Here is a 14151-nt window from a genome sequence, read left to right on the forward strand (position 1 = left end):
TTAAAGCCTAAGTTACCCATGATGTTATGTCTGTAGCTGTAAGTCAAAGCAGATACAAGATGTGTTTAGAGTGAAGTGATTTTAGGTCTCTTACAAACTTTAGGTCATATTAAAAAACTTTTTTATGCCTTATTTCTGATCATTTTAGAAATTGCCTTTTATGATTTTTACACTTGTTACAGTTCCAGAGTTTCAATAGACAATGTGTGAAATAATTTACGCCACAATAAACAATTTTGTGATGAAAAAAGTTTTATCATAACTTGTGTCAGTGAAGAACTTGAGACTAAATATGAGATGTTTTTATGCATGAAGATAGTAAATATCACTATAACAGTGGATTTTATTATGCATCATTTCCAGTCAAAGTTGGTGTTTTGTTGAATTATGCAAAAAGAGTGAAAATATAATTCAGTTGTGTTTATGTTTATGATATGTACACTTTAAAAAAATGCTGGGTTAAAAACAACCCAAGTTGGGTTGAAAATGGACAAACCCAGCTGTTGGGTTGTTTTAATCCAGCAGTTGGATTAAATGTTAAATAAAGTTAAATAAATCTGCCCAGCAGGTTGAACAAACATTTAACCCAACTGCTTGGTTAAAACAACCCAGTCGCAGGGTTTGTCCATTTTCAACCCAACTTGGGTTGTTTTTAACCCATTTTCTAGAGTGAAACATGCTGAAATTGGCGTTTACAAGACAAAGGAATTTATTCACAAAATATGTAAAACGTCATTTCCACAACAACCTTTGACCTCATATTCCACATTCAGTTGAGATGGAAATGACACTGCAGTGGAAATTATTTCTCATGATTTCTTCTGCGGGACATTGTTAGTGGAAATATTAAACAAGTGATAGTGCAAAAAGTATGTTTTAAGTTAATTTAAATTAATTGTCCATTCTGTTTGTCACAGAGCAGAAATTTGTCTATCTAAAAATTGTCCTATATATATAATATATATACACACAAATGCTTACACATAAAAATGCTGGGTTAAAAACAAACCAAGTTGGGTTGAAAATTGACAAACCCAGCGATTGGGATGTTTTAACCCAGCGATTGGGATGTTTTAACCCAGCGATTGGGTTGTTTTGACCCAGCGATTGGGATGTTTTAACCCAGCGATTGAGTTGTTTTAACCCAGCGATTGAGTTGTTTTAACCCAGCGATTGGGATGTTTTGACGCAGCGGTTGAGTTGTTTTAACCCAGCGATTGGGTTGTTTTAACCCGATTGAGTTGTTTTGCGATTGGGATGCTTTGACCCAGCGATTGAGTTGTTTTAACCCAGCGATTGGGTTGTTTTGACCCAGCGATTGGGATGTTTTAACCCAGCGATTGGGATGTTTTGACGCAGCGGTTGAGTTGTTTTAACCCAGCGATTGGGTTGTTTTGACCCAGCGATTGGGATGTTTTAACCCAGCGATTGGGTTGTTTTGACCCAGCGGTTGGGTTGTTTTGACCGAGCGATTGGGATGTTTTGACCCAGCGATTGGGATGTTTTGACCCAGCGGTTGGGTTGTTTTGACCCAGCGATTGGGATGTTTTGACCCAGCGATTGGGTTGTTTTGACCCAGCGATTGGGTTGTTTTGACCCAGCGGTTGGGATGTTTTGACCCAGCGATTGGGTTGTTTTGACCCAGCGATTGGGATGTTTTGACCCAGCGGTTGGGATGTTTTAACCCAGCGATTGGGTTGTTTTGACCCAGCGGTTGGGTTGTTTTGACCGAGCGATTGGGATGTTTTGACCCAGCGATTGGGATGTTTTGACCCAGCGGTTGGGTTGTTTTGACCCAGCGATTGGGATGTTTTGACCCAGCGATTGGGTTGTTTTGACCCAGCGATTGGGTTGTTTTGACCCAGCGGTTGGGATGTTTTGACCCAGCGATTGGGTTGTTTTGACCCAGCGATTGGGATGTTTTGACCCAGCGGTTGGGATGTTTTAACCCAGCGGTTGGGATGTTTTAACCCAGTGATTGGGTTGTTTTGACCGAGCGATTGGGATGTTTTGACCCAGCGATTGGGATGTTTTGACCCAGCGGTTGGGTTGTTTTGACCCAGCGATTGGGATGTTTTGACCCAGCGATTGGGTTGTTTTGACCCAGCGATTGGGTTGTTTTGACCCAGCGGTTGGGATGTTTTGACCCAGCGGTTGGGTTGTTTTGACCCAGCGATTGGGATGTTTTGACCCAGCGGTTGGGATGTTTTAACCCAGCAATTGGGATGTTTTGACCCAGCGGTTGGGTTGTTTTGACCCAGCGGTTGGGATGTTTTGACCCAGCGGTAGGGTTGTTTTGACCCAGCGGTTGGGATGTTTTGACCCAGCGGTTGGGATGTTTTGACCCAGCGATTGAGTTGTTTTAACCCAGCGATTGGGTTGTTTTGACCTAGTGTAGGGCTGGGCGATATATCGCATGCGATTCTCACGCGCATTTCGTCAGTAAAGCCGGTTCCCTGATTACCGCTAAATCGCCATCACCTGCTTTCAAATGAAGCGCCATTTAACAGACAGAGCCGTAGTTCACTGATAAGCCACGCAAATATCGCGTTCATTATCGAAGGCGATTCATCTGCGATATGAACGTGATATTGCGTGGCTTATCAGTGAACTACGGCTCTGTCAGTTAAATGGCGCTCCATTTGAAAGCAGGTGATGGAGATTTACTGGTAATCAGGGAACCGGCTTTACTGACGAAATGCGCGTGAGAATCGCATGCGATATATCGCCCAGCCCTAACCTAGTGATTGGGATGTTTTGACCCAGCAGTTGGGTTGTTTTGACCCAGCGGTAGGGATGTTTTGACTCAGTGGTTGGGATGTTTTGACCCAGCGGTTGGGATGTTTTGACTCAGTGGTTGGGTTGTTTTAAATCAATAAAAATAGCGCCATAGTACCAACTATTCTCTTGGAATAATTAAAAATCTGTGAGGTTAGAGATTTTATTTAGGCCCCAAAAGATGAAGAAACACATTTACTGCTGACGCAATGAAAAGGAGCTTTTGTGCCACTGCTAGTGAAGTAATCTGGTGACAGGATTTAGACAAAATCCTCAAAGTATTATAAGAATATTCAGGGGAACTGAGGGGTCCAGAGGTTGTTTGTTTCATTAGCAAACTGGACGGCCAGACTAAAGCAATGTAGGTTTGCATCGAGTCACAACCAGTTTGTTTCCCTCCTCCAGGTCGAGCTCATCCAGCGGCACGGCCAGATCGACGGAGAGCGTCGGCGTCCGGCAGCCGGCGAAGAGCAAGATCCGGCGGCACCAACACCGTCTGTCGGCAGTGTTCGGCCGCGGGCCTCGGCGAGCTTCAGCGGAGATGACCGCCGCAGGAGAGGAGGAGACGGCGGTGACGGACGACCCCTCCGAGCTGTCCAATAATGTCACGGCTCCAGGCATTCTGAAGATTTTTGGCACTGAGATTTGCGAAGGAGCAAACTACAAGAGCGTACTGGCCACGACACACTCCAGTGCCAAAGAGCTGGTTAAAGAGGCACTCGCCAGGTGAGGCCAAACACTCAAACTCAAGGCTAGGAGACGTGTCAGTAAATTATTCAGCAGTGTTATTGATTTGACTGCACTGACACTATCGGATAAGAGTGAATAATGATTCTAATGTCTTCTGTAGAGACCTGAATTGAACTTGTTTCATAATAAATGAACTTTACACAGTTATTCAGTTGAGTTGAATAATGACACTGTTTTCATAATATGCATAATTCTGTTTATTACAGTGAATTATATTGTATAAAGTGCTATAGGAATATAAGTGACTTGATATATATTTAGGCTCATATGAAATATGAATAACTGGTTTGATAATCTTATATAACTGTACATCAGAGTGAAACGCTTCGCAAACAAGAACAAATGTAGGGCGGGGCTTGATTTTGTCTGTGGGGAGTTGATTGGATGGTTGTGGTTTGCTATTGGTGGATCTCATGTGAGTGACAGGTGGCCCCGCCCTCATCATCAGAGAAGAGAAGAGATGCTGCAAAAGGGAGGAGATGATATTTTAATTCAAGATTATGAGGAACAATAATGATGTGCATGGATAAATCGCTGCAATTTTGGTTTCATGGTGACTTTAAATTCATAATGCTGTTATGAGCAAAATGTCCAGATGATTTTCTGAAGGCTTTTGGAAAATGGCCTTTGTGCACATTGGTTAAAGTTCAAATTGCATATGAAGTTTTCATAACAAAAGTCTTGATTGGTTTGGAAAAGTTTGAAATTCAAGGCAAAATTAATTCTTTGGTGAACGAAAGCCGGTTTGGATAGAATGCTGCGTCAGCACTCAAATACTGAACCTCCTCTGTTCTTTCCTAATTCTACAACTAGAATGTGTGCCTGAAAGTGCCTAAGATCATAATGTTTGTTCGTTTTTTAAAAAAAGAAATTAATTATTTTATTCATTGAGGATGCATTAAATTGATAAAAAAGTGACATTTATAATGTTACAACAGATTTTATTTCAAATAAATCTTGTTCTTTTTGAACTTTCTATTCATCAAAGAATCCTGAAAAATAAAATGTATCACAGTTTCCACAAAAATATGAAACTGTTCAACACTGATAATAATCAGAAATGTTTCTTGAGCATCAAATCATCATCATATTAGAATGATTTCTGAAGGATCATGTGACACTGAAGACTGGAGTAATGATGCTGAAAAATCAGCTTTGATCACAGGAATAAATTACACTTTACTATATATATATATATATATATATATATATATATATATATATATATATATATATGTATGTATATGTAAAAAAAAAAACATCCAAAATAAAAGACTGTTTTTACACAATATGTGTATGTACACATGCATGTATATATTTAACAAAAATATATTTTTAAACAAAACAATATATATATTAATGTTTTTGAAAGAGTCTCTTCTGCTCACCAAGGCTCCATTTATTTGATCAAAAATACAGTAAAAATTTTGAAATATTATTCCAATGTAAATCAGCTGTTTTCTATGTGAATATATAGTAAAGTGTAATTTATTCCTGTGATCAAAGCTGAATTTTTAGCATCATTACTCCAGTCTTCAGTGTCACATGATCCTTCAGAAGTCGTTCTAATATGATGATTTGATGCTCAAGAAACATTTATGATTATTATCAATTCTGGAAACAGTCATATTTTTGTGGAAATCATGGCACATTTTATTTTTCAGGATTCTTTGATGAATAGAAAGTTCAAAAGAACAGCATTTATTTGAAATAAAATCTTTTGTAACATTATAAATGTCACTTTTGATCAATTTAATGCATCCTCAATGAATAAAAGTATTAATTTCTTTTTAAAAAAAACGAACAAACAGTATGATCTTAGGCACTTTCAGGCACACATTCTAGTTGTAGAATTAGGAAAGAACAGAGGAGGTTCAGTATTTGAGTGCTGACGCAGCATTCTATCCAAACTGGTTTGCGTTCACCAAAGAATTAATTTTGCCTATATATATATATATATATATATATATATATATATATATATATATATATATATATATATATATATGAGCTGCTGTGCTTTTTGTATTATTTCAGATACTCCCTGAGCAAAGCAGAAGCTGATGACTATGTGTTGTGTGATGTGATTGGCTGCATTGAAAACCAGTGCTGGAGGACGGAATGTGTTCGTGTGGTTGGAGACAATGAGAAGCCGCTCCTGCTGCAGTCACTCTGGAAACCCAGAGAGGGCTTTGCTCGCCGGTTTGAGATCCAGCGCAAGGCCACAGTGGAGGAAAACTACTCTAAAGACAAAGACACGGTGACCGCCGGTATGCCTCACTATAATCACTTCTGCATTTTCAAATCTAGTTGATATTTTGGGCCACTAAAATGCTATATTTTACAAACGCATTGGCGTATTGTTACGAAACTTGGTGTGTGTCTTCGGCATGATGCCTTGAAGGTACTTAAAAAGTTTCGGGGCGGCGCCACCTTGTGGTGAAAAATGATTAAGTTTGATGAAGCCCCCTAAAAGGCTCTATACATGAAGCGGCTGACGGAACCTTTTCTTGATGTTTAATACTTTCAATATCTCGTTCTCCAGGCTTAAACGCACAGGCACGGAAGCTGCAGAAGACGCGCTCCAGGGTGAAATCTGTCCCGCTGGACGTATGCGTGAGTGATGGCAGACACAATCTGTTTAAGAGTCTCAGCGAGACGGACCTGCCAGCCGAGGCTCACAGTCCGGAGACCACGGAGGATCCAGAGGCCGAGGCCTACAAAGCAACGCCGCGTCCTGCCAGTGAACGCGAGGAGACGGAGAGTAGCGATGACAACGCCACACAATATTCCATTCATCCGCCCCTGGATTTCCCCTACTTCCTGCTTCTGCAGGGCTTCAGTTACAGACAGGTAGGACAGACTCGCACTATATCGCTCGCACTTCCTCGCTTCTTTCCTCCAGCCCAACTAACACACGCGTCACTGTTTCTGCTGTGTTTTTTCAGTATCTGTGTTTACATCCACATACTTTAATGTGAATTTAGAAAAAACACTGGATGGAAATGCTAAAATGTAATGGGGTCTGAGGATTTTTGGGGCCCTGGAGAAGTTTTGACATGCCCTGACATTTGTGCTTTTTTCAGTTATTCATAAACATATTAATGGAAAAAGTGTCATTACACTGTATTCAGCACAAACTAGGCTACAATAATATGTGAGGAACATGTATGTACATGTTTGTGTTTTTGAAGGAATAACGTTTATGCGTGGTTATTGAAAAAACAAAAAACTTAAGTCACTGAAATAAAGCCAAAAAATATATATTAAATCTGTGTTCACAAGTCTTCTGGGTATTGGAGGTTGTAGACTAGATTTTTTGCTTCAAAATGATGTAAAAACTATCCTGCCTACTTGTTCATATAAAACAATGGAGAGATTTTCTAAGACACTTTTTGTCAAGAAACACAGTATGCGTGGAGGCGTGAATCATCATGAATAATGCTGTAATTCACACCTGAGAAGACAAAAGGACCTGTAATGACCTGCATATTAATGAGCTCTTTCAGTCAGGTATGAGGTGGATAATTATTTTATCTGATAAGAAGCACTGAATAAATCCCTCGATGTGCAACAAAACACTCAGCAGAGGCTGTGATTGGATAACTGCACTAACCAGCAGACCAATCGCATCGCAGCATCTCAAATGTTGGTTTGGTGGTTCTGAAACATCTGAGTCAAAGTCTGTCATCAGAATGATTTGGTTTAATTCCCTCCAGAAGCGTCTCACAGGATTGTGTTCCCAAACACCAGCATCCGAACGCAAGATCACATGACAGCGTTTACTGTGTTTCGTCCGACGCTCTGAGACCAACTCATTTATGATGGAGGAGAAAGAGCCTGATTGAAGAAACTTACATTTTTATTAGTGATATTTTGCACCAATTTCCAAGGAAGTGGTGATTTTGTTCTCTTGAACAAATGGGATGGGAACGCTGCTTTAGCTGCAGATGTTTTATGGGAAATTCCAATTTTGCAATCACACATTAAGTAAACTATATTATTTATTTCCATAATAAGTACTCTTGTTAAAAAATATGCTAAAGTGTGCATCTTTTTCTCAAGGGTTTTTGCACCACAGTCTAGCAAAATGAACTTCAGTTTCATGTTTTTTTGAATCTGTGCTTTTAAACTACAGAATTATAGGGATGTTCACTCTTTGTTTTTGGAAAAAAATTCATTTACTGATCAGATTTTACAATCTTGCAATCACAGTGATTCACTCTCTTTACACTGGGTAATACAACACAGGTGACGTCAATGTGCCGTGGAAAAAAATGATCCCATATCCCTTCGATCCCACTGGAAAATAACAGATTGGGCCAAACAGAGGAAAAATGGCATGAAAAATGTCCACGTATGCAAAAACAGCCCTGGTGTTAAGGCTGGACGGGAAGTGGTGCGTCCGAAGGGTGGACAGATTTCCTGACAGATTATCTGTGCACACGTAGTGATGACCGGCCGTAAACGATCACACACACACACACACTCTCTGTACATTACTCCACAGGCGTGTCTGTTGTATTTACAGAAGACAAGCTCCACCTAAAGACCTGCGTGTGTGTGATGCTCTCTGTAGATCCACTGATGGCAGTAACTATTGTAGTCTTGATCATTATAGGTTCAAGTGCTGAAACCCTATTGTAATTGTTAAAATTTCCAAGGATCAGCATTCTCGCCTAAAAGTGATCGGGCAGATCAAACCGTAAGTCGTAGAGACTTGAAACTTTGAGGGCTGGTGGAACTCACATCGTCTACAACGTCACCAACGTCACGTTTGGAGTTTACTAAAATGGCTATAACTCGTGAACGGAATGAGATATTTTCACCAAACTTGGTACACCTATGTAAGATCTCATTCTGTGGTCGTGTGAAAAAGGACGTGGCGATTGGCCACTTGATGGCGCTATAACATAAAAAAAAACATGAAAATGGCTATAACTACGTCACCGTTAGTCTGATTGACTTGAAAATTGGCATGCAGTGTCTTTGTCCAAGATGCCATGATTGTTTATGAGGACATTGACGTATCTCAAAAAACGTCCGCCATCGGCCAATGAAATCTGAGCAGCTATCAGACAAGGTTAACGGAAACCAATTGGAACAAAACTCGCTGGGCCTGTGAGAAATTCGAAAGAAATTGGCCATTATTTAGTAATAGTAATCGTAATTAATATTTTAATTTAAGGTAACTCTTTATTTTAGGGTCTTTTTACTAGTTGCTTATTAGCATACATACTGGAATATTGGCTGTTTATTAGTAATTATTGAGCACATATTAATGCCTTATTCTACATTCTTAATTCCACCCAATACCTAAACTTAACAACTACCTTACTAACTATTAATAAGCAGTAAATTAGGAGTTCATTGAGGGAAAAGTCGTAGTTAATAGTGTATATGTGTACTTTTATTTTTATATTTTTAATTTTGATGTTAATTTTAGTTTAATTTTCATTTTGTTATGTGCTTTTGCCACTCTTTAAAATTATTTTTCAAATATTGCTATTTAGTTGATCAATTTTTATTTTTATTGTTTTAGTTTTTGTTAGCTTTAGTTATTATTTATTTCCAGTTAATGCTTCAACTTATTATTATTATTTCAGTTTATTGCCGAGGCAACATTTTAAATTTCCGTTTAAAGTTTTTCAACCAATATTTATATTTCAGTTTTATTTCAATGAACAGAAATATTTTTAATAGTGTTATCTTTAGTTGACGATAATAACCCTGATGTGGATCAGAGTCTGACTTCAAAAAAAATGAAAATATTTTAAATAAACCACAAAATGTTGACATATGAGGAATATTAACTTTTTTTTATATATATATATACTTGTCAAACCATCTAAAAGTAACATTTTTGGCTTCACTAAAACTATTTCAAATGCCTTTTTCAACTGTAGGACACTTTCTTTAAGTGCATTCCCTTAATTGTATTGAATGTGCACTTATTTAGAACTTGCATGTAATGAATTTTCTTAATCTGTTTGATTGGCTCCTCAGGATTTTGTCATCTATGCATTGATCAACAGCTGCACAGTATTCGGACGCCGTGATGAGCGAACTGAGCCCGAGAGCGATGCGGAAAGCCAGTATCTCTGGGCTCCAGATCTGCTGCCGCGTCACTGCTGCGTCCGGCGCCTGGACATCTCTCCGGCCTCGGCGGGCGGCCGGTCCGGCAGCGTGACCCTACTGAAACCCCTCAACAGGGCGAAAGTGAAGAGGAACGGAGCCGCCGTCAGCCATGAAGTGGAGCTGCAGTCGGGAGACGTCGTCAGCTTGGGCGATCATTACCTGTTCATGTATAAAGACCCGACTTCTGCAGCCACGCAGACGTACACACGACCTCCGCTCTGTCAAACGTGTGTGCTGTCAGAGAAAACCAGAACCTGCTTCAGAGACCTGGAGGGAGCAGAACTGGTTCTGCCGTATGATGTTGAACATGAATCCCGGGTCCTGGAGGAGATCTTTACCACGGTTGACCAGGATAAGTCCGCACACAAACTGACCGCGGCGTTCCTGCTGTGCTTGTGTCTCCAGCAGTCCGCCACTCATTTCTCAATGCCCGCCCTCCGCAGACTGCTTCTGCAGACGGCCAATCGGCTTCAAATGCTCGTATGGGTGAGTCTGTTCAGCCAACATCTTGATTTATTATAAAGTTGAGAGGAAATGCAACCACAATATACCCAAAATATCACACAAGTAAGAGTGCGCATACCCTACAGTCCAAGTTAATATTACATTTCAGACACAATATTACCACTTAAAGGGATAGAAATGAAAATTCTGTCATCATTTACTCACCCTCAAATTGTTCCAAACCTGTATGAATTTCTTTGTTCTGCTGAACACAAAGGAAGATATTTGGAAGAATGTTTGTAACCAAGCAGATCCCGCCACCATTGACTGCCATAGTATTTTTTTCCCCCACTATGATAGCCAATGTTTTGGGGTGAACTATCCCTTTAAAGCTCCGATATACTTCAAGCAAAACTGGTGTGACGTCATTTTGAGCAAAAACAGGCCAAAATAAAGTTTGTTTCTGGAGTTTGAAAGCCTTCAAACTACCATTGCTTGATGGCAGTGATGTAACAGGTGGGTGTGGCTCTGAGGCCCCGCCTTCTTTGAGGTGCAAATCTCTGGTTAATTTCTTATGTTCAGATACGAGTAAAAACATGAAGACACTGTAGAGCCGCTTTATAGTAGAAACTGAAGCTGAACTGCTGTTTTCTCATTTTTGTTATTGAGAGGAAAGCACATATCACATAAAACATATTCCTTTAGCTAAAGTATTCGTATCAATGCTGCCATTGACCTCACCACCTCATACATTTATGATTTTTAAACAAAATAAACTACTTTTATGAATTATTTCCCCACAGTAGTATGATTACTTGCTGAATCAATCAGATGGCTAAATGAATCAGCTCAGTGAATGATTCAATGACTCTTGTTTTGTTCCCGACTGAATCAAAGTGTTGAAAGAATCTGTCGAGTGAATGACTCACACTTGGCTGTGTCCGAAATCGTCCCCCATACCCTCATTCACTATTCCCTACATTAGTCTTATATAGTTCACTTGAAGGAGTGAATGAAAACGAGTGAGTGAATTCGGACAAATAGTTTGTGCGTGCTGCTTAACAATCATTTGAAACTTGGCAAACTGGCACTCCAGTAGTAATGAAAAGATTTATCTGAACCTCTGTCATGGAAACTATGCGTAAACCTTAATTAAACAATTTAATAATCAATTAAAAATGAATTTATACCTGTATGACATTACGCTGTAGCCACATCAAACTAGCGGTTTGGAAAATGGATGGATGGTTGATTCAGCTGCGGGCGCCATCTTCTGGTCAGACGCAGGAATTCATTCAGTGCATGATTTTTACAGTGCATTATGGGTATTCTCTTGCCATTGAGCATATATTGGTTGTACACTTGTTATTGTGGTGCATTGTGGGATTGAATGAGTGCACTCGATAAAGTCCGCTATGGTTTCGGACACCACTACAAATGGCTATTTAAGAGTATAGGGGGGCGATTTCGAACACAGCCGTTCACTTTTTTTTGCTCCTGACTGAATCAAAGTGTTCGATTCGCTCTTAAAGACATCCATTTGTTGCCACCTACTGGCGTAATGATGTAACATGCAGAAAAAGTCACTGCATTAGAGGGGTAGTTTACCCTAAAATCAGCACTGTCATTATTTATTCTCTTCAAGTTGTTTTTTTCTTCTGTGGAAGAATGAAGAATGTTGGTATACCAAACAATTTCGGTTCCCAGTTATATGAAGAGAAATTACAATGGAAGTCAATGGGAACCGAAACTGCTTCCTTACCAAGATTCTTCCAAATATATTATTTTATGTTCTGCGGGAGGAAGAAAGTCATACAGATAATTGATGACAGATTATTCATTTTTGGGTGAACTGTCCCTTTAAATTTGAGGACTGTACATAACTTGGTGCTTTTACATCTTTTATGAAACAAATTATTTTACAGTGTGACAGTTTTGTATCTTTTATACCCTAATACAGGAAAAGGCGAAGGAACTTGCAGCTTTGCAGCCTGAAATGTAAGAGCAGAATGATTTGTTTCTCCTCAAATCATAACCAGAAGAATTAAATGCAATTTCCCAGGCACAGCTTACATTAAAAGCAGATTTTCCTCGCTCTTCTGACGCAAGCAGAAGTGATTCAGACTGGCTGATCCAGGGTCTGGAGCCGCTGGTCCTGTGGATGTCTAACTCCGTCCAGATCCTTCACTTCATTCACCAGGAGCTTCCTCGTCTGCTGCATGGGATCTCTCAGGAGGAGGAGGAGGAAGAGGAAGACTGCATTGGTAGAGTTCAAAATCAATGCGTTCTTATGTGATTAATGTGATGTCTCGGTTCAGATTCAATGCTTTTCCGTCTCTGTGGTTGTATTTTAGCGGTTCTGGAGCTGCGCCTGTCGTCTGTGCGCTCGGCCAGCGAGGAGGCCATGACGGTCCTGGAGGAGGTTCTTATGTTCACCTTCCAGCAGTGTGTCTATTATCTCACCAAGGTCTGACCGTCTTCCTACTTAAAGGGATAGTTCACCCAAAAATGATCATTCTGTCATCATTTTTTCAAAAGCTGTGCTTGTAAGTGGATCACAAAAGAAGATAACCCCTCAGTGTCCATGCAGTGAAAGTCAATGGCATCCAATGTTGTTTTGGGTGAACTATCCATTTTATTTAACCTGTTAACTGTTGCCTCCCTTTTTTCTGAACTTAAATGGATGTAATTCATGAATGCTTAGAAATACAGACCTCTCTTTTTAAAGAAGACATTCAGCAGATTATTGCAGAAGTGAAAGTGTAAAAGGTTTACTGTAAAACGTATTGTGCTGAACTAATATATATTTTACAAAATAATTTGGACTCTAAAATGGCTAGAAGACACATACCAAATTGTGTTCCAAATTTGATTTGGAACAAAACTTGAAACATAGCCGAAATTGAGCAGCAAAATGGTTCTCACGGGATGAATTTTGAGTGTTTAAGCTTTTGAATGATGCCTAATTCATGATGATTACTACAATTTTTCATGTACATCTGAGTAAAACATTGTAAAACACTGGCTCTATGTATCAATTGGATGTTTGAGATGTGGGCGTGGCCCTCAAAATGGAGGTGGAGCCTAACAGTTGTTTGAAGGGGCGGAGTTTAAGCAGACTAAATAATTGGAGAATCCTGCATAAGTCAGATTTTGATTAAAAATTACAAGGTAAATTAAAACATATGCACAGATGAATTGTTTGTATTAAGATCTGCAATATGCATTCGATAAATAGATAAATTGTAATTTCATGCTGACTTTATGCTGAATTATAAGTGGTTATTTTAAGACACAGGGTTGAGTGAATTCTCTCCTTAATGTCAATGCAGTGAAATGGGGTCACCATCTTTCTTTACACCACAAAAGTGTTTATGTTACATATAATCAATCTGATGGTATTACTGATTGTACATAAGAACAATAATCAGACTCTAGCTTTAGCTGTGAGCACGTTTCAGTGTCGTCGTCTGTGATGAATAACATCAGGAAGTCAGGTTAGCAGGCCTAGAAAAACACTGGCATTGTGAATGTGGTTGAACACAGCATCGATCTCAAATGCTTCCAGATGTCTTGCTTGCATGTGACCTTGATGGACCTTTTCGGCTTGTGGATATGAATGAATCTAGTGTATCGTGCATGTATGAGATGTTCATATCGTTTTCACTAGTGGTCTCAGACTTCTGGACCCCACTGTATTAGACCTGCACGATTAATTGTTTGAAGATGGGGATCTCGATTCAAACACGTACGCGATCATATTCCTAAATGACAGCGATTCGACTGTGTCTATTAAACCTTTTACAAGCCGATCACAGCGAACATTCAGATCTGCGTTCTGAGCCAGAGAGAGAGAGCAGTTATGTATAGGAATGAAACGGCTTCACAAACAGACTTTTCAACCACATTGTTTTTGTTACAATAATTCAAATTATCACAGAAGTACTGGGATAAAAGTTTATAGCTCAGATATAAACACTGATGTCTACAGTAGTGATCAAAATAAAGTAAATGAACTTGATGCTTCAAATAAAGATTGCA

The 14151-nt window shown here is 39.5% G+C and overlaps 1 protein-coding gene across 1 annotated transcript in view; it reads left to right on the top strand.

Moving 5' to 3' along the window:
- si:ch211-176g6.2 (ras-associating and dilute domain-containing protein) overlaps positions 1–14151 on the top strand; it is a 31657-nt gene that overhangs the window by 703 nt on the left and 16803 nt on the right. The window contains exons 2-8 of the mRNA XM_048171133.1: positions 3184–3504; positions 5566–5798; positions 6074–6381; positions 9535–10152; positions 12071–12108; positions 12223–12374; positions 12465–12577. Of these exons, the coding sequence (XP_048027090.1) occupies positions 3184–3504; positions 5566–5798; positions 6074–6381; positions 9535–10152; positions 12071–12108; positions 12223–12374; positions 12465–12577 (1783 nt within the window). The remainder of the gene's footprint in view (positions 1–3183; positions 3505–5565; positions 5799–6073; positions 6382–9534; positions 10153–12070; positions 12109–12222; positions 12375–12464; positions 12578–14151) is intronic.

Source organism: Megalobrama amblycephala, linkage group LG20 (assembly GCF_018812025.1).
Source record: "Megalobrama amblycephala isolate DHTTF-2021 linkage group LG20, ASM1881202v1, whole genome shotgun sequence".
Taxonomy (NCBI): domain Eukaryota; kingdom Metazoa; phylum Chordata; class Actinopteri; order Cypriniformes; family Xenocyprididae; genus Megalobrama; species Megalobrama amblycephala.